Source organism: Aspergillus nidulans, chromosome VI, assembly GCF_000011425.1.
Source record: "Aspergillus nidulans FGSC A4 chromosome VI".
In the NCBI taxonomy this organism is placed as follows: domain Eukaryota; kingdom Fungi; phylum Ascomycota; class Eurotiomycetes; order Eurotiales; family Aspergillaceae; genus Aspergillus; species Aspergillus nidulans.
In genome coordinates this window covers 1,212,672-1,236,317 of record NC_066262.1, presented here as the reverse complement: position 1 = coordinate 1,236,317, position 23,646 = coordinate 1,212,672, and the positions used below count along the sequence as shown (strand labels likewise).

The following is a 23,646-nucleotide window of genomic DNA, read 5'->3' as shown; positions in this document are numbered from 1 at the left end:
TCCTGGAGGGAAAAGACGATTGGACAACCTGAAAAGCTAGGACAGTCCGTCAGATCTCCAGGGGCAAATATACCAACTTTCTATACATACTTGCTGATTTTCTTGTGCTACGGTTGGCAGATCATTCCCAAGAATGGACGGGGAGCCTTTACCGATCAGAGAGGTCCTTATTGAGCCTGGCAAGACGGTGAGCACTAGATATAATAAACCAGACCGCACGGTCCAGACGTGGAGGAAGATTGTGATATTTGGAATAATGGTGGGCCGATCGAGTTTCAGCAATAATGATCCAGTCACGGCCTCACCCGACGTGAATGTTCTATCACTGTCGAAACCCTGCAGGGCGAGCTCAATTCCCGTCTCGAAGAAACTGTATGTGAAAGCCATGGAATTAAAGACATCACCAGCGTCTAGGTGGACAAAAAGCTGGGCAAAGCCAACATGAGAGTGTCGCTACTGATGCCCCTTTTCTAGGTTCTACTTGCCATCTCCAAGGCGGTTCTTGGTGCTTCTAGACCAAATGTCATTATAGGCGCCTGGATGGCCGTGTCCCAAGCTCGAGGACCAGAAGTTGCGAAGGAATATTCCACGCGAGCAACCAGCATAATCCGGCATTCGTACTTCGCTAGAAGCTCTGGGAATCTCTAGGATCTTCCCACTTAACAGCCCAGTGAAACTTTGTCGTTTCGCTTCTTTGCTGTTCGAGGCAGGCCCCCACGCCTTGAAGCATACAAATCTCTTCTATACCACCCTCTGCTAATCTTTCCCAATATCTCGTGGAACCCGTGATGATGCCATCCAACGGCTCTATGGCGAAGCTTGGTCGAATAGCGGACTGGGTGCCCAGACTCCCCGGGCAAGCCACAGTCCTTATCCACGAATCTCGTCAATCCGCCATGGCATCCCTGCTTGGCAGCATGGCCAAGAATCCCGCCCAAGTCTTTGCTTCTTTTTTCGCGAGCACGCCATTGCCTTTGATCGTGAGCGTAGGATAGGATCTTGCCGGGAAAAAAGTGATAAATGGATGCATGGCCGGCCAGCCCAGCGGATTGCTGGATCGCAAACTGAACGTCTCAAAGACTATCTCATAAAACATGGCCGATTACAAGCCCACCAATCCCACTGTTAAAAACAAAGATGATGTAGCAGTTCCTGAATATGTGATAGACTGGACCTTGGAGGGGACGAAGGCTAAGAGAAAGTACGTATACAAGCTATCGTTCTGCTATAGATGCACCGGCTAACAATAGCCCCGTGTACAGACTGGACCTCATGATCATGCCCATCCTAACCTTGGTCTTCCTTTGCCTGCCAGAGTCCATAGTCTGACCTAGTGCTCGATAAAGTCCCTGACGAATTGTCTCAGAGCTCGACCGCGGCAACATGGCCAACGCTATCACCGACAACTTTATAGAAACGTCGGCATAAACCAAGACCAATTCAACGTCGGTCAGCAGATGCTTTCTCTTGGAATCGTGCTGACGGAAATTCCAAGCAACATGATCCTGTACCGCGTCGGCCCCGGCAACTGGCTCACACTCCAACTTTTCCTCTTTTGCATCGTAAGTACGTTTCAAGCTTTCCAGCGCGGGTACGGAGCGTTCATTGCAACGCGTTTCCTCCTGGGTATCACCGAAACAGGTTCCATTCCTGGTGGCTTATGGACACTCTCAACGTGGTATGCACGCGACGAGACGACAAAGCGTATCATGATCTTCTCTTCTGGGAACCAGATTGGCCAGGCGAGTGCAAAGCTGCTCGCGTATGTCATCTTGCACATGCGGGGTGTTGGAGGTCAAAGTGGTTGGTTCTGGCTGTTTGCATTGATGGGTTCCTTCACCGTGTTTAGCGGTTTTAGATTTTGGTTCTTTTTGCTGGACTCGTTCATGAACCCACACAGCACGTTCCTGCCGAAAATGTTCAGGTTCACGGAGCGGGAGTTGCATATTTTGCAGACGAGGGTCTTGCTTGATGATCCCATGAAGGGAAAGAAGAAGAGAAAGATAGGGCTTGGGGCTTTTAAGAGAGCGGTTAGTTCGCCTTCCATGCCTTTTAATAACTGATGCTAAACTTATATATATATATATATCTCGCGCGGATAGTTCACGGACTGGCGTATCTGGGTCCATTTCCTGATTACACTGTCGAACAATGGCCCCAACGTGCTTTCGACACTTATGCTCCCTCAATTATCACCAGTTTCGGCTTCGGTAGGCTGGTCAGCAATGCTATGGCAGCTGTCGGTCTATTTCTACAGGTCCCAGTGTCGTTCGCATTCAGCTGGTTCTCTGATCACTAGTGAGTCATCTATACCACCCAGCCGCTTTTCGGGCCATTCTCACCAGATATCTCCGCAATTTATAGTAACCGTCGAGGCGGAACTGTCATGCTGGGATTGCTCTGTCATTTGCTAGCGTATATCTTCAACCGAACCTTTACTGACGTCAATCTCCGTGAAGTTCGTTACTTCGGCGTCGTCTGGACGCAAACGTCTGGAACATTTTCCCACCCGCTGAACATTGCCTGGCTATCACTTACTTGCAAAGACTCGGCGGGCACTTGCTATGGCTGGGTAAGCTTATATACCTATCCTGTTATCCACCGAAAACGAAGCTCCATCTTCTAATCACTGCGTATTGGATTATTAGAGTCATCATGAATGCCAATATAGCAGGAATCTACGGAGCACAGATATTCCGCTCTGACGATAAGCCGCTTTATCGACGTGGGTTTGGCGTTGCCTTAAGGGACTGTGTGAGTTCAACAAGCTGTATTCGGTTGCCTGATGATTATTCGCGATGAAAAGCTGATATGGAAATGTCAGGTGAAAGCTCATTCTATGCACCAGTGCACAGGGTGAGGTCGCTGGCTGCTGAGCCGCGTGATATATATGCAGCCTAGCAGTGATGCCCGACCCCAGAGGACCTAACCCCTCAATATACTAAGTAATTAAGGATCGTCAACAAGGAAGAGAATCAATCGTCATATGGCATCCGATCCTTAGTAGGCTACGTCCGTGTAGTTGATACAGCTTCCTTCTGCCCTTTCCCCTCTGAGCATTCACAACAAAAGCAAACTTTGGTGATATTGATTTATCTCTCTGCTTTGGTTAATTCAATTCATATCTTCGAGTTAGCCATGATCGAAACAAACTTTTAATTTTCATAATTGTTACCTGTGCGGCAGTATTGGTGAGAAGCAGAGGTAGTGAAAAAGTGAGGAAACGTGCAGGCAGCGTACTACCACCCGTTGGGAGCGTCATCCATTCAGAAAAGAATAACCACTATGTACGAAAATTAGACTTAGTTATATTTATTTATTTGTGAAAATAGTCTTCCAAGACATCTCAAAAGGCAGACCTCACCCAACAGCCATGGGTCATGGAGTCAAGCTCACTCTGTGGGGAAAGCGACATTATAAATCCTACCATGTCTCTATACTCTGATATCCCTCCTCCTACTCTCAGTCATTTACGCCCCCCCTGGGTTTAACGGCCTACTTAAGTTTCCCTAGGCAGAGGAATGTATGACACAAGCAGAGGCTCTTGAGTACAAGTCGCACCTTTGCTACGCCAACCAACGGGAGAAATGTTAGAATGGGCCAATTTTGCTCTATTATGCAGTGACAGACATGCCAATCTACTGACTGCGGTTATGACGCTGCATTACACAAAATAGGGTCGTTATCAAAAACGAAGGCATTCTTCTGTTTGATCTAGTCTTCCAGATCTTTGCACTAGATTACGAACAATATATACGAGCTACAGCAGGAGAAGTTGCGGAAATCTATACAGCCATTCACTGTTATTCAAGATGTACCAGCCTGAGAATCAAGCAAGAAAAGTTAGACCTAGGGTTTTGATAGCCTAAACGCACCAACATGGCTGCTGCAGTTTCTTTGACAGCACTTGGAGCAAGAACATGGGCTTGCTGTATAGAAATAGCTGAAAAAGAGAAAAAAGTGAAGAGGACAACTTCACTTTGAAAGGTATATGACAATTGCAGAGGCGGAGTTACGGAGTTGCGGAGTTATAGTTCAGGCTTCAGTCCGTCCTCGTATAGCAATCCTTCGACAATATACAAGTACAGATGTTCCGAGACAATTTTCTTGTTGCAACGGATCAACAGAAACCGTACTTACCACGACCATAGTCCATCAATGACCGCGCTCAGCACGTTCGCAACATGTCTCCTGGCATCAGTCGGAGGCGACTCCAGTCTAGTTGCTTTTCCCCAGCAACCCAACTACCCAAACCTCGTGGCACCGTACAATCTTGATCTTCTTACGACTCCTGTCGCCATTGTATTTCCCGAGGACACCTCTCAGGTGGCAGCGGCTGTCAAATGTGCTGTAGATGCAGGAATCAAAGTTCAAGCCAAGAGCGGCGGACACAGCTATGGCAACTATGGCTCGCCCACGGACGGACTTTCCATCAATCTGGAGAACCTCCAGCACTTCAGCGTGGATACCGACACATGGATCACCTCCTTTGGTCCTGGTAACCGCCTGGGACGGGTGACCGAACTCCAGTACAACAACGGAGGCCGGCATACCCCCCACGGGTCCACCTTTACAGTCGGGCTCGGCGGGCATGCGACGGTTGGAGGGGCTGGAGCGGCGTCACGGCAGCTCGGCCTCTTGGTTGACTACCTCGAGGAAGTGGAAGTGGTGCTAGCCAACTCGTCCGTTGTTCGCGCTTCGAAGACACAGAATACGGATCTCTTCTTCGCCATTCGCGGCGCCGGTTCCAGTGTCGGCATCGTGACCGACTTCGCTATCCGCACTGAACCCGCGCCACCTTCTACCATCAGTTACTCGTATGTCTGGACAGAGACGGACTCGGCCACTCGCGCACAGGTCTTCCTCTCGTGGCAAGGCCTGCTCGCCAGCGGCTCCCTGCCCCGAAACACTGGCTTCGACCTCGTCGTGACACCGAGCAGCATCATTGTCTCTGGCGCATACTTCGGCAGCCAAGCGGACTTCGAGGCCCTCGACTTCCTCTCGCACTTCAGCACAGCACCCCAGACCACGCAGATTACACCATATACAAACTTCTACAAGTTCGCTGCCGCCGCAAGCGCGCGGACTATTGCTTCTGGCACGGCCCAGCCGAGCCACTTCTACGCTAAATCGCTTGTCTTCAAGCAGGAGACCCTGATTCCGGACGAAGTGGCGCAAGCTGCCTTTGAATACCTCGACACCACGACAAACGGCACGGATTTGTACGCAGTTACCTTTAATGGGCTCGGCGGCGCAGTCGCCGACGTCGCACCCTCGGAGACAGCCTTCGTCCACCGCGATACTCTATTCTTCGCATTCTCATTTGGCCGCACCGCCAGTGCTTTGACTGATACGACGATCCAGTTTCTGAACGGGTTGAGCGACGTTCTTACTTCGGGCCACCCGGATGCATACTACGGGCAGTATGCCGGTAATGTAGATCCGAGGGAGTCAAAGGAAGAGGCGTGGGCGGCATATTATGGGGAAAATTTGCTAAGACTTAAGAAAGTCAAGGCAGAGGTAGATCCGAAAGATGTTTTCCATAATCTCCAGAGTGTTCAGCCAGGGTACTAGGTGCGTCGGAGAGGCTAGGGCTTGACGCTGGGTGGGAGCCGCCAGGAACGGGTTGCTGAGGGCATACTGCGGTGCATTGAGTAGACCTGTAGCACATTGACTGAGAGAATAATATTTCTCGTCCTGTCTGTCGCTGTTTAGTGTCTTCCCTCTTAGTAGCATAAATGATATGGGAGGGAACGAGGAACCCACAAGCACGTATCTGGACAGCATAGTTTCGACTAAACTACCCACAGATGGACAAGGGTCAACATATGCTAGAAATGCCTGCTTAAAAAACGCCTTCTGTGAACTCTCCGGTGCCAAACAAAAAACCGTCGAGACCAAAATCAATGTCTTGTAAAAGATTATCGAAGCAAATCCCCGGCGGCGACTCACCAGCCGCTAAAGCTCCTGTACTCACACCGATGCACGCACTAGTACCACCTTCAGCCTCGCCGGTGCTAGCACTAGCACCAACATTGCCATTAACAGGGATCGCCCACCGTGCCCTTGTTCTGCTGGCAAGTCTCTCAAAGGTTCGTACGCACTGCGTTGCATACGTACAAAGATGCTGATGCCCGCGCAGAGCAAGTAGAACAGCCTCCCAGCTTTCCGCAACCGAATCTGAGAACAGCTCTGGACGTATCATGGCGGCGAGAAAACTTGCTCCGGCGATGTGCAGGTAGTACAATCGGTACCACCAGGGGAGCAGGCCGATTTGCTGATCTGGTTCGATGGTTTCGATGACGAGCGTGACGATGTGTTGGGCGGCTTCGAGGCACATCGTTGCGGCGCTCAGGAGGACACGGTGGCTGAGACTTGGTCGTGACAAGGAGGCATTGGAATTGGAAGTCATGGAGTAGATACGCGCAAGCATGGGTCTGTAGAGAAAGACGCGGTGGTGGAGGTATCTGGCGAAGATCAGCAGGAATTATTACAACAAGTGTTTCTGGTGGAGGAAGTCCAGTCTGAAGTCAGGCTCATTATGTAGGGCTCTCTGACTTACCGCAGATGGAGGAGATATCCCTCGGCGCGAGATGGTCTGTCAATAACCATCTTGAGATTCTTTGCCTGCCACTCGAGGGGAAGACTGGCCTCCCATTGCTGCAATGATGCGTCGAGCTGTAAGGCCGCGTTGCAATAATCTTCTTGCTGTGACTGCGAACCTAGCTGGCGCGATTTCGATGCGGGTGCACTCCGGGTTCGTAACTGCGCGAGTTGGATCTGGTTACCGATTTCATAGAGTCTCAGTCCCCACGAGTCTCCCTCTGCGCTGGCACCCCTTCGCTGGCTGCCGCTTAGTGGTAATAGAATGGGAACTAGGGTCGATGATTTCCCCAGAGACCAGGAAGTACAACTGTAATGATAAGCTATTGACGAGAATCGGGGAGTTTATGGCGACAAACCGATCAAGAGCGACGCAACTCGCCCAGACTTTCAGCTTCAGGGCCTCGTCTCTTCTTTCACCGCGACTGCCGCACATAGTCTGCGCCATGCGAATCGCCACGCCCGCACTCATCCACGTCTTCTGCTGGTTATCTGTGCAATGAAGGTATCGATTGATCAATATCAGGCTCTGCAGCAGCTCAAGCGAGGCTGGCATCCACAGTAAGTCAGCTGGAAGCAGCGTCCACGCGCGCAAGAAGAAACGGTTCGCCTGCTCGTTTCGTTGCTGCGGCGGGATATGTTCTTGTCGCTGCACCGCCAGCGCAAAGACGGCATTAAGAATGCACAACCAGAGGTCGGAACGCGTACATGGTGGTCCCCCTGATGCCGAGTATATCTTCTCGTAATTCTCAACGAACCGCTGGTAATCCAAGATTGGCTCAACCGGCTCAACAAATCGCCAGTATATATGAACCAAATGATCCGCGTAGCCGCGCGGTGGTAACTCGGCGACGAAATAGGAGCGAAAAGAGTGAGGTGAGGAATCTAGAATGAGGTTCTCGAATAGCGGCGCGTCAACAAAGGGGACTTTATGCGAGCTTGCAGCAGGATCAATGGCGGCGACGACTTGACCTGCGAAGCGGCCATGTGCATTGTAGTATGTTCGGTTCTGGTCAGGATCGGAGTCGCGCCCTTCACCTGGGCCTTGTTCCGTATCACCAGCCTCGGCTAACGACTCCCCATTGTTCGAGGGCGTTCCAGCCGAGTCGGATGGGGTGTTGGGGGAATAGTGAGCTGAAGGTGCGAGGCGATGGCCTTGAGAGCTGAGCTCGGTGTGTGCTACAGGGGCGGAGATACCGTTCCTTCCTGGCATAGGAGGTCTGCCGCATCCTTCATGGCATGTCAGTCTTCGAGTGTCATGGGAGATATAGGTAAGATACCCGGACGCATGCCATCACACTTGGCCTTCTTTGAACGGCAAGTTTCGCAGGCGCGCCGGACCTTCAGCCTGGTCTTGTAGGGCCTGGCCCGTGGATGCGGGTCATTGTCCATCGTCAATGCGGCCTGGCGAGCGCGGGCATCAGGATGAAATATACAATAGCTCTAGACGTGGCAATTTCAGATAGCTATCTATTCAATAAGATCCTCGCGTCGAGTTGATGAGAAAGGCAGAGACTGGATGCGCCGGAGTTGAGATGCAGCCGGAGTTGAGGGACCCTGGAGTCTGGCCATTTCAATCAAGAACAACCAATTAGAGACAGGTCCGTCTAGCCCTGTACGGAAAAGCTGTTCATTGGATGAGATTTTGTAATTTGACCAATGAGAAGCAATTCCGCCCGGGAAAGGCAACCAACCACGGAGCGATCCGCTTGTATGCCTGATCCGTCCTGAGCTGAACTCGCTATAAAGCCTAGGACCTGTGGCTATACTGGCTGGTATATTCAGTCCTTGATATATCTTAAAATATCTTAGCCATGGCTGCCGCGTCCAAGGCGATCGTCCCCGACTCGGAGCGAAGCCACACGTACGATGGCTCAGGCACCGAGGACAGCCCGTTTGTCGTGGAATTCCACAAGGACGACCCTGGCAACCCTATGAGCTGGGGTGAAGCTCGAAAATGGTTTACTACTACAATCGTCACTTTCTCTGTCTTTGCTGTGACTTTTACTTCCTCTGCATACTCGGTTTCTGCCGCCAAGGTATTCCAAGACTTTGACATCAGCACCGAGGTCTTCACCCTGGGGCTTTCCCTTTTTGTGCTAGGGTTCGCAATTGGACCTGCCCTTTGGGGTCCATTGGTAAGTCAACAATCCTAAGTTTAAATTGTTAATTGCTGACTATATTCTGTCGAACAGTAAGTGTACCAGTATAGTCGACGTAGGCAAACTCAGCCGCTGCTAACATGATCAGATCTGAACTGTATGGAAGACAAATGCTCTGGATCATCACGCACATCGCAATGGTAGCGTTTATGGGAGGCTCAGCAGGTAGCCAGAACATTGCTACATTACTGATCCTGCGCTTCTTCGCCGGCACCTTTGGGGGCTCGCCGCTTGTCAACTCCGGCGGCACCATCGCCGATATCTTCCCGCCAGCCCAGCGGGGCCTAGCCCTGACTCTCTACTGCGTCGCCCCGTTCCTCGGCCCGATCCTTGGGCCCATTATCGGTGGATTCGTCTCGCAAGGCGCAGGGTGGCGTTGGGTCCAGGGTCTCTGCACCATCTTCATTGGCGTTGTTGGAATTCTAGGCGTGATCTTCGTGCCCGAGACGTACGGGCCCGTCCTCCTGCAGCGCCGTGCAAAGAAGCTTGCTCAGGCAGATGGGAAAGTATACGTGAGCGTACTCGAAAAGAACCAGGGGCCAAAAACCCCGAGGGAGGTTTTCAAGCGCGCCCTTTTCCGACCCTGGATCTTCCTCTTCCTGGAGCCAATCGTGCTTATTGCGTCCCTCTATATGGCCATCATCTACGGGACAGTCTACATGTTTATGAGCGCCATGCCGATTGTCTATAACGAACAGCGCGGCTGGTCTGAGGGCATCGGCGGCCTATCCTTCTTGGGGATCATGGTGGGCATTATCTTCGGACTCATCTACGCGATCTGGGACAACAACGGGCGATACACGAGACTGTTCAAAGCATCCATGGCTGAGTCGCGCCTCCCCCCGGCAGCTGAGGCTCGTCTTCCACCAGCAATCGTCGGCGGAATCGCGCTCCCAATCGGGATGTTTGCGTTCGCGTGGACAAATTACCCTAGTATCCACTGGTCGGTCAGCATCATACTCTCTGCGCCGTTTGGATTTGGATGCGTGCTTGTGATCCTCCCGATCATGAACTACCTCATCGACTCGTACACCATCTACGCGGCGTCTGTTCTCGCTGCGGCGGCGATCTTCCGATCCATTATCGGCGCAGTCTTCCCGCTATTCACTGCGAAGATGTACCATAACCTGGGCATCCACTGGGCGTCTTCGATCCCAGCGTTTCTGACCTTGGCCTGTGCGCCGTTCCCACTGGTTATGTATCGGTATGGCCGGGAAGTGCGCATGAAGTGCAAGTACTCGTTCGAGGCGGCAGAGATGTTTCGGAAGATGCTGCTGCAGCAGGCCGGGCCTGCTGCGAGTGAAGAGAAGGATGAAGAGGGCAAAAGGGCGGAGGCCAAAGGCGATGAGGAGACGAAAGATTCAAGCTCGGAGTGACTCAGTTTAGAGCACATACGGCGATGGATAGAAGATGTTGCCAGGCTGTGTAGGACTTGGGATCTGGTGGTCGAGCAACAACACGTTCCTTTATAACACGTATGCCAACATCTTGGGAGAAACAAGAACTGAATTGTCATGCATGGATTTAATATTCTGCTGGCAGATATAGTAATCATAGATATTCGGCCTAAATGTTATAGATTATCTGTCTGCAGGCTTCATTATATAATAGTTCTATATTATCTACTTCCTAGACTTTCTAAATATATATCAATTGAACCACATGAGGTTGTGTATAGTGAAATAGTATCACCACGAAAATAGATCTCTAACAATCTTTTAGAATAGATTACTTTCCAAGCAGTATAAACAAATCATATCAATAAATTACAGTTTTTTTTGTCTTCCAGCAGTCTGCCGTAGGACCCGGGTGTGATTGATTGGCAACAGCGGAGTTTAAGTTACTCCGCGTAGAATGAATCGTGTAGTGAAATCTATGGTTGGTCAGAGGAAGTTGGCACAGAATAGAGAGAACTAAGTGATCATTGTCTGAGAGCGATCTCATGGGTTTAGTTACAGAACAGAAAGATGGTAGATATACGTGTCATCTTATATAGCCCCTCAATATTGGAGTATCAACTTACTCTAACTCCAAGCCCTAAGCTATATTCAAACAGATCGCGTCAGAACTAGGGTTGCTTTTGCGATAGATGATTTGTGTGGGAAATAATTGATTCGTGCGCGGGCCTCTGCATAGACACGCCGTACATGTTGTTTATCTATTGGCGTGTGCTGTACAGGGTTGTAATGATGCCATCGTCCTTAGGCATTGTGCGCTTACGATCCATGAGGTACAGAGCACACTCTACAACAAAACATGTAGCACTGCATTGCGTTATAACGTGTACGTCTGGCGCCATTGAATCTAGACCTGACAATAAGCATGTAGTAATCTCAACAGACTATCTCAAACACTCAGAGACTTGGCGTGCACACTCCGCTCCACTACATCGACAGCCAGCTGTGACAAGCTCGCACTCTGCACAACATTGAAAATAGAAAGCTCTGCGCCAGCTTGATTAAAGAGCATTTTGCGGACTTCCACTGCGACCAACGAATCCACCCCCTGCTGCGAGGGCGACTGGCTCAAGTCGACTTCCTCCACCGGAACCAAAAACATCTCTGCGAGCATTTCCGCGATTGCGGCTTCAACTACCTGGACCGCGTTGGCCTTCGATGCGCATGCACTGATTCGCGCGGGACAGTCCCGGCTGGAAAACGCAGGGTACAATTTGCGTCAACTTCCACCACCGTCTGCGTCGAGGCAGTGCACAAAGCCCCCAACTGCCCTGGTCCTATTGGCGACCTATGCTCTACACTGGGTAGTGTCAAGGCAATGGGCGCTCAGGCACATCGAGACGCCCTTGGGTATATCCTCAACCAACCCAGCAACGCACGGTATAATATGCCGCTTCTGCGCTGCATCGAGCAAGATATTGACCTGTGCTCATTACAAGACATCCTTGCTGGGCCAGACTGCCTGGGCAGGCCGGGCCAGAGCTCAGATGAACTAAGCCGACGAGATAGACTATACCTCGCTGCCGTACTCGCCTGCGGCGTCCTGCAACTTCATGGAAGCTGGCTGAAGCAACAATGGGGGACGAGAGATGTTCTTTTCGCTCGGGACGCGCCTCATGGATCCGTCGCCTTCGACCACCCATATCTAGTCTGGCCCGTTTCTAGCTCCTGCACTTACAACGGCGTTAGTCCGTCAACCAGCAACAGAATCCAAAATGAGGTTTTGCTACCGCTTGCAATTGCTCTGATTGAGCTATCGCTGGGGAAACCTATATCCGCGCTCTACCGACAGGAGGATCGTGATTCCGACGAAAGCCAAGTGAAGTTCAACACTGCTACCCGGGTTCTCCGCAATGTATACTGTGAAAGTGGATCGAACTACGGCGACGTCGTCAGAGAGTGTCTATACTGGTCTCGCAACAAGGGCGAGCGGTTCGAGGATCCGCAGTTTGACGAGTCGGTTTTCGATACGGTTGTCTCTCCGCTGCTCAAAGATTTTGATTATTTCGAGGGTGTTTCTCAGATAAGATAGGGAGCCGATTTTCAGCCAAAAGGGTATCCCGTTACTTCAATCTCATCTACCATATTGTCTCTGGTAGAAGCAGCAGGCTCCTTGTCCAGATTATCGGAAAAGGCCTGAACAACTGAAAGGGTTCGAGATGAGTCAAATAGCACATGTGGCTCTTAGTGAACGTCTACTATATTTACTATATCAGATGCATCCACAGCGTGGGCCCCAGCACCCGCCCAAGCGGCCCAAGCAATGCAAGCATCTTCCTTGTTTGGCCCGATCCTGAGCGTGCTTTCAGACAAGACATCAAAGCCACTCCAGCACTCAAAGCATGCCGACGTATTTCTCCTCTTCCTTTCTTCCCTCACTCGTCTCGCCCTCTTCTTCCCTCTATAGCTGTTTCCCGGCATATTACTTTTTACAACACTTGCCACTTTCACATACTCTCCGTCCCCAGGAAATCTCCTTGCCAAGTTCATCTCCAGTGACCCAATGACGGCACGAGCAGGTGGCAACATTTTTAAAAGACTTCAAGACCCTCTCTTCAGAAGCTTCTTGACTGAGGATGCTTGGTTTTGTAGTTGGCAAACTGAGGCGTTGCAAGTCTTGACGAGCTTGTGGAGTTCCACTCCCACGGCTTGGAGAGTGGTTTCGCGGTAGCCAATAAATTAACTATCTTGTCACTCTCCAGTGACCAAGAGGTTTATTCTAGCGGCAGAGAAGCGGCTTTGAATATCTTGTCCCCTGAAGACCTAAATAAAGCATCTCCATTTAATACTCCCAAGGCCTCCAATCCAGTAATAAACTCACGAGCCCACAGTAGCTTGCACCAAGCACCTTACCCTATTGCACTAGCGAGGCTGAATATGTAGGCGCACATTAGCCAGAGGAGCCAGAGTGATCGTTCCTGCGCTCTTCCCAAACAAGTCTCTCTCAACTACTGCCGGGTCCGATCCGGGGGCCAGTCTCACGCGGTACTGGCGCAGCAAGGTCGCGAAAAAGGCAACGTACTCAGCCTGGGCAAATTTGCGTCCGAGACAGGCTCGTGAGCCGTCGGAAAATGTTAGAAGCGTGCCTTTCATTTGCCGGGTCCTATCCGAGGCAACGACGTGCTTTTCGCCTTGAGAGCTGCGCCAGCGGTTGGGATCTAACTTGTACGGTTCTGGCCAGTATTTCGGGTGGTAGTGAACCACCGGAGCATTGAGATAGACTCGGGTTCCGGCAGGCAGGTCGTAGGACTTTGGGGATCCGTCAGGTCCATCAGTGATGATGCGTTCGGGCTGGTGGATCATCTTGGTAATGAGAGTGACACCCGGGAACAACCTGAAGGTTTCATACATGAAGCCGTAAGTGTACTCGAGGAACTCGAAATCGTCCTCATAGGTGAGCTCCGATCGATTCGCGGATTGGGCTCGGGCGTGTGCACGATCAATCTCCTCGATTACTTGATCCTGGATGTCTTGATGAAGGGCGAGAACAGCTAGTCCGTATATAATGGCATTGGCGGTGGTTTCATATCCTGTGCGCCGTGTCAAAGTTAGCACATAGAGTTCAAAACAGAGCTTGTTCCAGGTTTTGAGCAGACGGACCAGCCAGCAGGTAGATAAAGAGATTTCCCATAGTTTCATCTTCAGTGAAGCCCTGCTTTCTTTCACCTGACGATCTGGAGGACTCCTTCGACGACTGTTCCGAGTCAAACACCATCGACGCTCGAACCACGGCGGTAAGAAGATTTCCGCGAGACTGTTTGTCACTGTGGTTAATGTCCGCTGATAGTTTTGCCTTTTGGTCGCGGATGATCTCGCGCAAATATCGGTCTAATTGGGCGTGCGCTAGGGCTGCTTTGTGTAGTATGACACGGAGCACCCATCGGGGAAAGAGGAGAATCGGCACCATATAGTGCAAGGTGTCCTGCAGTGCATGCAAGAAGCTCAGCTGATAGCCAGCAGGGACGCCCTCTTTTTCCCCGTTCTTGCTCCATTCTAGCCGTTTGCCAAAACCGGCCAAAGAGATTATAGCGAGCGTCAAGGCGTTCACATCCTTCTGGATCTCTGTGGGCGGAGACTCTGCCCAGGCCTCCGTCAGGCGCTTTGTTTGGTGCACTGTCTCCCTCCAGACTAGGTTGTTGACGCCGGAGAGATCACCAAATGGGGGTGCCGTGATGCGGACATGAAACTGGTACGTCTTGCCCTCGGCGGTAGCAACGTTCATGCCGTAGGGCTCCAGAACCTCTGTTCAGATGATATTCTTAGAAATGCGAACTCCAAACGCGGGCAAAAATGCGCGATATATGGATAAAAGCCCGCGGGGAAAGGGAGGAGTTGGGAGATCGTACTATACTTATCCCGCGGCTTCGTGAATGTATTCCGGCGGTTCATCACATCCCAGCCCATCGTTGCATCCGCTGAGTAACAAATAATGCCCTCCGGGGACACGCAGAGAAACACATCGCCGAGCTCATCATGGGCCTGTCGTTTGTCCTCCCATGCCCAGTCCTTGACGAAGAAGCGACACCAGCGCGGCCAGCCTTTGCCGCGGTCCAAGTAGTCGCGGTACAGGTACCGGAGAAGAGGATTGAGAAGGAGAGCTACCACTTCTGTTTCAAGCAAAGGCGTGATGATGTAGGGCAGACTCGTCTTGCGGGCGAGTCTTACGTTGTGCGCCAGGCGAATTATTTTATACAGAAATAATCCCACCAGTATGGTGAACACGGACGACGGTAACGAGAGCATTTCGGGAGAACAACCAGACCAGGGTGTGCGAGCGAGAGGGACAGAGAGAGAGCCTGGTTCAAGAAGGGTTCATGGTGTCCGCTCCAGCCGGGATTTTTCTAACCTTGCCCTATTCCATCTTCCCAGATATCGCCCCAGAGCCGGGACCTCATGGCGCCCGTCCCGGGCGCCGGAGGTTGCCCAATTGGGCAATTTCCACCTCCGGGCCCGGGTCGCGGAGTAAGCATAGCTACTGGCCAGAGGATGCACCTAGTAGAATGCTTATCGTCGATCTAGTAACCATCTAGTAATTGAGACATGGCTCTAGCATCATACATAGGGCAAGCTGCGCCAGTCTAGTGACAGGCCAAATCAGCACATTCACTCTGAACATCCATTGTTGGTCACTACCCCTCCATTTCCACTCGCTATGGAGCAGAACACTATGCCAATCGCCATCGTTGGTATGGCATGCCGGTTTGCCGGAGATGCCTCAAGCCCAGAGAAACTGTGGCAGTTGTGTGCCGATGGGAAAAGCGCTTGGAAGGCGATTCCTGAGTCCCGATTTGCACAGAAGGAATTGTATCACCCAGATAACCAGAAACAAGGGACGGTACGTTACTCGTGAGGGTAAATAAAAGGAGCCCCAGACACTGATTGATTCGTCGCCTAGACAAATGTTGAAGGAGGACATTTCTTAGAGGAGGATATATCCCTCTTTGATGCGGCCTTTTTCAACTTTTCATCCGAAGTGGCCAGTGTAAGTGTCCGTCGAGAGAAAATCAGCTAAATCAGCTAACCTTGCCTTGTTCAGACTATGGACCCCCAGTTTAGGCTCCAGTTGGAGACCGTGTATGAAGCACTTGAGAGTGGTGAGTCCCTCGCAAGCTTGTCAACAAGAGGACGGGGAATTGATCTAGGTTTCTGTAGCTGGCATTCCGCTGGATCAGATTACGGGCTCTCGTACTTCTGTCTACGCAGGCGCTTTCTTTCGCGATTATCACGACAGTCTGATGAGAGACCCAGCCACTCTGACCCGCTTCTTCATGACGGGGAACGGATCAGCCATGGCATCGAATCGGATCTCTCACTTTTATGATATCCGTGGGCCGAGCATGACAGTCGACACCGGTTGCTCAACGACCTTGACGACATTGCATCTTGCATGCCAGAGTCTGCGTGATGGAGAGTCAGACGTTTCCATTGTTTCTGGATCGAATATCTTATTGAACCCGGACATGTTCGAGTCCATGTCGAGCTTAGGGTGCGCACACTCTTCCCGACTATGTGAGAGAAATGGACTGACGTATTTAACAAAGATTCCTATCGCCGTCCGGCAAATCCTATGCATTTGACCACCGCGCATCTGGTTATGGACGTGGCGAGGGCGTCGCCACGTTGATTGTGAAGCCTCTGAGCAGTGCACTGCGGGATGGAGATCCTATCCGAGCCGTGATCAGGGAAACAGCACTGAACCAAGACGGCTGGACCCCGACGATAACCTCGCCTAACCCGAAGGCCCAGGAGGAGCTGATCCGAATGTGCTATCAGAGAGCTGGTCTCGACCCCCTGGAAACGAGCTATGTGGAGGCTCACGGAACTGGAACGCCAGCTGGCGATCCGGTGGAGGCTGCGGCTCTCAGTGCCGCTCTTAATACAACACGGTCATCCCAGGACCCTTTACTGATTGGCTCCGTGAAATCAAACATTGGTCATACAGAGACAGCAAGCGGGCTGGCCAGTATTATCAAGGTGACCATGGCTCTCGAAAAGGGCTACATTCCGCCCAATGCGAACTTCGAAAAGCCGAACAAGGACATTGATATGGATGAACTGAACATACAGGTGAGAAGAGATAAAGTACAAACGGTCGTGGAAGCATGGCTGACAGGGCCTAGATCCCAACCTCATTGAAGCCCTGGCCACAAACAGTTCGGAGGGCATCGGTCAACAACTTCGGATACGGCGGTGCCAATTCGCATGTCATTATCGAATCACCAGCGGTACTAACACAGCCTTCGCCACCGGCCGTTTCCCAGACCGGCAGTTTGCCGTCGAGAGTATTTGTCCTCAGTGCCAAAGAAGAGGCGGCAGTGTCGAGGATGGCATCAAGGATGGCAGACCACCTTCGCGGTCTCACTTTGGATGATGAAAGCGCATATATGCGTCATCTGGCATTCACCCTCGGGCAACGCCGCTCGGAATTTTCATGGAAGGCGGCATACTTGGCTTCGAGTAAGAATGAATTGATCGAGAAGCTTGAACAAGGCCAGGTCACACCCCAGCAGGCCACTGGGCAACCGAGGCTTGGATTTGTCTTCACCGGGCAAGGCGCGCAATGGTATGCCATGGGCCGGGAGCTCATTGAGGCGTACCCGGTCTTCAAGGACGCTCTACTCGAGGCAGACCAGTTTCTGAAGAGCTTTGGCGCTGAGTGGTCAATACTCGGTATTTCTCACCTCCTTCATCTTGTTCGCAACTGCTAACATCAAATAGAGGAGCTCAGTCGCGACGAGGCATCGAGCAAAGTCAACAGCGCAATGCTCAGTCTCCCGCTTTGCACAGCCTTACAGATTGCTTTGGTGAAGCTCTTGCAGTCTTGGAATATTTCACCCATCGGAGTCACCGGTCATTCAAGTGGTGAGGTTGCCGCCGCGTTCACGGCCGGCGCGATCGACATGCGGTCTGCCATGGCAATTGTCTACATGCGCGGAGCGCTCACATCTAGTTTCCAGGAAAAGATTGGATCTGGCCGTGGAGGAATGGTGGCAGTAGGCCTTGGAAAGGAAGCTGCCGAGACCTATATCGCGAAACTAACGACTGGAAAGGTTGTTGTCGCCTGCATTAACAGCCCGGAGAGTGTGACGGTATCCGGGGATATTGCAGCCATCAAAGAGCTAGAATCACTACTAGTGGGCGATGGCATCTTTGCTCGTCAGCTAAAGGTGGAGGCTGCATATCATTCGCATCATATGCAGCCCTTTGCGGACGAATATTCGGCGGCACTGCAACAGATCCTCCGCGACGGCAAGTTGGATGATAACATTATCTATACATCGCCAGTCTCTGGCATTCGCACTTTCGAGGATGAAGTCAGTTGTGCGGAGCACTGGGTGCAAAATATGCTCCAGCCTGTTCTCTTCCTCGATTCTCTGACCAATTTATGTCTGTCCAGTGACTTGGACCAACAAGTCGACGCAATTCTTGAGGTCGGGCCACACAGTGCTCTCGCAGGCCCCATTCGGCAGACAATGGGTCTCCCTGCGTTCGAAGGAAAGCGCATTTCGTATCTCTCATGTTTGTCGCGGGGCAAAAACGCGGTCGAGACAATGCAATCCCTTGCCGCTACTTTGCACAGACAAGGCACTCGTGTGGATCTGAGTGCTGTGAACTTCCCCATCAATCGAGACGGCCTCAGAGTCCTCTATGACCTCCCTTCTTACCCATGGAATCATGAGCACGGATATTGGGCGGAGCCACGTTTGAACAAGGAGCACCGTTTGCGCAAACAGAAGCACCACGATCTACTGGGCAGTCCTCTCATTGGAGGCAATGCACTGTCTCCGACATGGCGTCATATCATTCGCGTATCTGATACTCCGTGGCTTCGTGCCCACAAGGTCCAGAACAACATCATTTACCCAGGCGCTGGGTACATATGTATGGCCATTGAAGCAGTCAGCCAGTTATCGCGAGGTCAAGGCCACACCATCTCGAGCCTCAGTCTGAAAGACGTGGAGATCCTCAAAGCACTGATCGTCCCCGACACTGGGGCGGGTGTAGAGGTTCATCTAACATTGCACGAGGGCTCGGAGAAGGCGTTAACCGGCCAACCCTGGCAAGAATTCCACGTTTACTCTTGCGACGACACTGGAAAATGGAGCGAGCACTGCAAGGGATTCATCGCGCGTAATCAAGGCAACGATGCCTACAAGAAAAATGCGAACAGTGACGACGAGGTCTACCTTCGGCGACTGAATCCGCAGGAGCTTTATCGTACACTTCAAGCCAAAGGCATTTATCACGGCGACGTCTTCCAGAATCTTGTTTCAATCCAATCTAACCGAGGTCGGTCCCTGTGCACTTTGCGAGTTGCCGATACGGCATCCTCAATGCCGCATGGTGTTGAGCAGCCTCACGTTCTACACCCAACGACGTTGGATTCCATTTTCCAGGCCGTATACTGCTCTCTGCCAACCAGTGCGCTTAGGAGCAACGCAGCCATGGTGCCCCGAGCATTCAAGCGCATGGATTTGAGGACGGTGATGTCCAGCACACCTGGTCATGTTTTCCAATCTCAATGCATGCTGCATCGGGCCAGTCCCCAGGGAATGGAATCCTCTGTGGTGGTTTCTGACACCACTAGCGAAGATCCCGTCCTCACGGTGGACGGCCTATACTACCAGTCACTTGGGGCTGCGCCACAGGCTGATGGTGAGAAGAACGATATACAACACAATTACACGTTGCAATGGGCACCGGATATCTCCTTCCCCATCCCTAGCACTGTGAAGGCAGCGCTTCAATTCGCTGCCAATCTGGATGAGATTGATATCATTCATGACATCCGAGAAGCGTGTTTCTACTTTATACGGCGTGCATTGGCCACTCTCACCGAAGATAGGGTCCTGAAACTGAATTGGCACCAGCAACGGCTCCGCGCATGGATGAAGGTGCAAATCAAATTGGCCCAGTTGAATGAACTGGGGCCCGCAAGCTCTGAATGGTTCATCCAACCGCTAGCCCATCAGCAAAATCTCATTAATCGAGTTCGAGTCGCCAGTGTCGACGGCGAGATGGTCTGTCGGATTGGGGAGAATCTTCCTTTAATTCTAAGCAACGAGGTAGCCCCTTTGCAGCTGATGCTGAAGGATGATCTCCTTTCCGAGTACTATGCGCGGGCAGTGAGATGGAAGCGCTCGTACTATCAAGTCCAGCAGCTGACCCGTCTTTTCGCTCACAAGAGTCCACGGGCAAGGATCCTGGAGGTCGGGGCTGGAACGGGGGGGGTGCACTGAGGTTGTCCTGGAGGCACTCAGAGAGCAAGATGCACCTGGCCCGCACTATCGTTGTGCCAGCTACGACTTCACCGACATTTCGTCAGGTTTCTTCGAAGCTGCCAGTGAGAGATTCAAAGAAGCAGGTGATGTGATGGAATTCAAAAAGCTGAATATTGAAGAAGACCCGTCGGGGCAGGGATTCGAGAGCAACAGCTATGATCTTGTGATTGCCAGTCAGGTCTTGCATGCAACTAAAAATATCAATCGCACACTGGCAAATGTCAGAAAGCTGCTGCGTCCGGGAGGAAAGCTCCTCCTGGTGGAAATCACTCGGGATGAGATCGACCTGCAGCTGATATTTGGAACTTTACCTGGATGGTGGCTAGGTAAGCATGGCCAACCTGGGAAGATCAAGTAACAACTACTAACATTAATTGCAGGAGAGGAGGCCGAGCGTCAGTCCAGCCCTTCACTTACCATCCCTGAATGGCAGATAGCAATGAAGAGTACGGGCTTTGATGGTATCGATATGGAACTACATGACTGTGAGGATGAACACTTTTATGCTTTCAGTGTCCTGCTGGCAAGTGCTGCCATTCCAGATCCAGTCATTTATCCACAATTCACGATTGTGTACAAAGAGATGCCACCCACTAAGTGGCTGAATAAACTGATCACATCCCTCGAACAATTGACGACATTCAAGCCGGATGTACAACAGCTCGGCACCTTTGATGCTGAAGGCAAAACCTGCTTGTTCCTGGGAGAGATGCATGAGGCTTTGCTCCACGAGCCGAGCTCAACGGAGTTTGGCTCGATACAATCTCTCCTCATCCAGGCTGCCGGTGTTCTTTGGGTTTCACGCGGCAGTGCGATTCACTGCGAACGACCGCATAACAGTTTGCATACTGGACTACTTCGCACCCTTCGAACCGAATACAGCAGCAAGTTATTGGTCTCACTGGATATTGACCCCACTACTGCGAGATGGCCGGCTAGCGCTATTGCGACCATGCTTGAAGTTGTCCGAAGGCGCTTTCCCCTGGCACAAGACCCAAGCCATCTGGACAATGAATACGCCGAGCGTGGTGGGATCATATGTGTCCCCCGTGTCTTTGAGACTGACGTTGAGAGCTCGCCATCTACCCGTAGCATTGAGAGCGCCGAGACGAAGACAGAGTTGTTCCGTCAATCCAGTCGAAAGCTGCGTCTCCAGGTGAGCACCCCTGGGCTTTTGGATACCCTCGGCTTTGTGGGTGAGCCCATGCAAACCGATCCGTTACCAGAGGAGTCAATTGAAGTTGAGCCCATGGCGTTTGGGCTGAACTTTCGGGACGTCATGGTCGCGATGGGCCAGTTGAGCACGGATGTAATGGGCTTCGAATGCAGCGGTGTCGTGACCCAGGTGGGCTCACTGGCATCCCAGCACGGATTCAAGATTGGAGACCGCGTATGTGCTCTCATGCGAGGACACTGGGAGAATCGTGTACGCCTGCATTGGACTAGTGTCGTTGCCATTCCGGACGGCATGACTTTTGACGCGGCCGCTTCCATTCCCATGGCATTCACGACCTCATACTACGCCCTGTACGAGACTGCACGTCTTCAGCTTGGGGAAACCGTGCTTATCCATGCTGCTGCAGGAGGTGTCGGCCAAGCAGCAATCACCCTGGCGCAGAGGGTGGGGGCCGAGGTGTTTGTGACGGCTGGATCACCAGAGAAGCGGGAGTATCTCAGCCGCGAGTTTGGCATCCCCGAAGATCATATTTTCTCGAGCCGCGATGGCGAATTTGCCGCTCGACTCATGGAGATGACCGCCGGAAAGGGGGTCGATGTTGTGCTCAACTCTTTGGCCGGGGAGTTCCTCCAACGTACCTTCAACTGTGTTGCACCTTTTGGGCGATTCGTTGAGATTGGTAAACGCGACCTGGAGCAGAATAAGCAGTTGGAGATGCACGCCTTTACCCGCCATGTTTCCTTCTCTAGTGTTGATCTGATTGCTCTCGGAGAACTCAAGGGAGCGGTGGTGTCTCGCATCATGAACGACATCATGCGACTGATCAAGGATGAAGGACTTCGGCTCATCCAACCGACTACCACCTACCCTATCTCGAGAATCAAGGAGGCCTTCCGGATGCTGCAGGCGGGCAGGCATATTGGAAAAGTGATTGTGATTCCCGGTCCGGATGATCGAGTGAACGTAAGTTCGCGTGTCCAGTTTACTGTTTAAACGGAGCCAAGAATACTAACGCACAATTGCAGCTTCTTCCGTCTGAATGGTCTCTTCACCTGCACTCTGAATCCACGCATCTGGTAATTGGAGGCATGGGTGGAGTTGGCCGATCTATCTGCGAATGGCTGGTCCAGCGAGGCGCTCGAAACTTGATTATCATGTCTCGGAATGCCGACCAGCAAGCACAGGGCAACGCCTATGTGAACTCACTGCGGGCATCAGGATGCACGGTGGTCGTTGCTAGCTGCGATATCTCCGACAAGTCTGATCTCAAGCGGACTCTAGACGGTTGCTTGCAGTCGATGCCACCTCTTCGGGGAGTCATCCATAGCGGAATGGTACTTCAGGTGAGCAATCCCCCGTCTCCTCTAAACTTACTCTTGGCTAATCGCACCACAGGATACCGTCTATGAGAAGATGTCGGTGGAAGACTATGCCAGGGCCATCCGGCCGAAAGTACAAGGTAGCTGGAACCTGCATGAGGTGTTGTCCGACGTGGATCTGGAATATTTCATCATGCTATCCTCACTGAATGGAATAACCGGCAACGTGAGCCAAGCGAACTATGCCGCGGGTAATACCTTCCAGGATGCGATTGCCCGTCATCGCAGCGCACGAGGACTGCCAGCGGTTGCCATTGACTTGGGAATGGTCCGCGGGGTGGGATATGTCGCTGAAACGGACGGAGTGGCCAACCGACTTGAGCGCATGGGCTTCCGCGCGGTGGATGAAGAAGAGGTCCTGCACCTCATCCAGGACGCGATTTTGCACCCAATCCGCCATGCCACTGACTCGCAGATCCTTACCGGGTTTAATTCCCATCCCGGGGCCGGTAACACGAATGTATTCTGGGCCAAGGACCCGATACTGGGCGGCGTCCTACGCGCAACGGGCATCAAGTCGAAAACACGATCAAACCGGGTTCATGATGCGATGGACCTCCGCGAACAGCTGGCGAATGTGCCACTCCCAGACGATCGATTGGTTGTGCTTCAGACTGCCATTGTGCGTAAGCTAGCCGCGATGTTCTTCGTCGACGACGAAACCATTCAAGTGGGCGAATCTCTCGCTAGATATGGAGTTGATTCGCTGGTGGCAGTGGAGTTGCGTAACTGGCTTGTCGTCCAGCTGGCAATAGAGGTGTCCATTTTCGACATCATGCAAAGCGCGTCTGTGAAGCAGTTGGCTAGCAGTCTTGCGGCCAAATGGGCTGCTGCTGCCGCCTAAGCCTCGAATAGCATTCGCTCTGAAAACTATCTTGTCATGTTTTTGATAGATGCTCGTTCAGGAGTTAGTCCGGTAAAAGAAAATCAAACTCGCTTGCTAAGACGACGATACTGTTAGGTTAGTAGTTAGTAGTTGTTAGCCATAGTCTCTCAAGTCATCGGAGTGCGTCCAAACTTAATTTCGATATAGTAAGGCCAGAGAAGAATACTACGATAGCATTCCGTTGTATTGGGTGTGCATGG

The 23,646-nt window shown here is 51.9% G+C and overlaps 6 protein-coding genes and 1 pseudogene across 7 annotated transcripts, besides 2 other annotated features; 5 read left to right on the top strand and 2 right to left on the bottom strand.

Moving 5' to 3' along the window:
- Positions 1 to 19,510: part of a sequence feature (contig 1.54 513..183474(-1)) that runs on past the window's edge.
- ANIA_10387 lies at positions 1,095 to 2,705 on the top strand (annotated as a pseudogene). Its single transcript has 6 exons — positions 1,095 to 1,201; positions 1,251 to 1,316; positions 1,367 to 2,034; positions 2,103 to 2,298; positions 2,365 to 2,572; positions 2,649 to 2,705. Coding segments are annotated over exons 1-6 (1,302 nt in total).
- On the top strand, positions 4,159 to 5,574 carry ANIA_10388 (uncharacterized protein; the record flags this gene model as incomplete). Its single annotated transcript, XM_655780.2, has 1 exon — positions 4,159 to 5,574. The coding sequence occupies one exon, from the start codon at positions 4,159 to 4,161 to the stop codon at positions 5,572 to 5,574; it is 1,416 nt and encodes a 471-aa protein (XP_660872.2).
- On the bottom strand, positions 5,846 to 7,995 carry ANIA_03269 (putative transcription factor; the record flags this gene model as incomplete). The annotated part of the gene is made up of 4 exons (XM_655781.1): positions 5,846 to 6,467; positions 6,563 to 6,913; positions 6,963 to 7,833; positions 7,884 to 7,995. 4 exons carry the CDS (start codon positions 7,993 to 7,995, stop codon positions 5,846 to 5,848), a joined length of 1,956 nt encoding a protein of 651 aa, XP_660873.1.
- On the top strand, positions 8,418 to 10,141 carry ANIA_03270 (MFS transporter; the record flags this gene model as incomplete). The annotated part of the gene is made up of 2 exons (XM_655782.1): positions 8,418 to 8,741; positions 8,825 to 10,141. 2 exons carry the CDS (start codon positions 8,418 to 8,420, stop codon positions 10,139 to 10,141), a joined length of 1,641 nt encoding a protein of 546 aa, XP_660874.1.
- On the top strand, positions 10,955 to 12,629 carry ANIA_03271 (uncharacterized protein; the record flags this gene model as incomplete). The annotated part of the gene is made up of 4 exons (XM_655783.1): positions 10,955 to 10,995; positions 11,028 to 11,048; positions 11,204 to 12,234; positions 12,439 to 12,629. The coding sequence occupies 4 exons, from the start codon at positions 10,955 to 10,957 to the stop codon at positions 12,627 to 12,629; spliced, it is 1,284 nt and encodes a 427-aa protein (XP_660875.1).
- On the bottom strand, positions 13,085 to 14,965 carry ANIA_03272 (protein CYP667A1; the record flags this gene model as incomplete). Its single annotated transcript, XM_655784.1, has 3 exons — positions 13,085 to 13,752; positions 13,823 to 14,464; positions 14,569 to 14,965. 3 exons carry the CDS (start codon positions 14,963 to 14,965, stop codon positions 13,085 to 13,087), a joined length of 1,707 nt encoding a protein of 568 aa, XP_660876.1.
- On the top strand, positions 17,917 to 23,404 carry ANIA_03273 (uncharacterized protein; the record flags this gene model as incomplete). Its single annotated transcript, XM_655785.1, has 5 exons — positions 17,917 to 19,848; positions 19,976 to 20,330; positions 20,385 to 22,144; positions 22,207 to 22,524; positions 22,577 to 23,404. 5 exons carry the CDS (start codon positions 17,917 to 17,919, stop codon positions 23,402 to 23,404), a joined length of 5,193 nt encoding a protein of 1,730 aa, XP_660877.1.
- Positions 19,511 to 23,646: part of a sequence feature (contig 1.55 1613..492661(-1)) that runs on past the window's edge.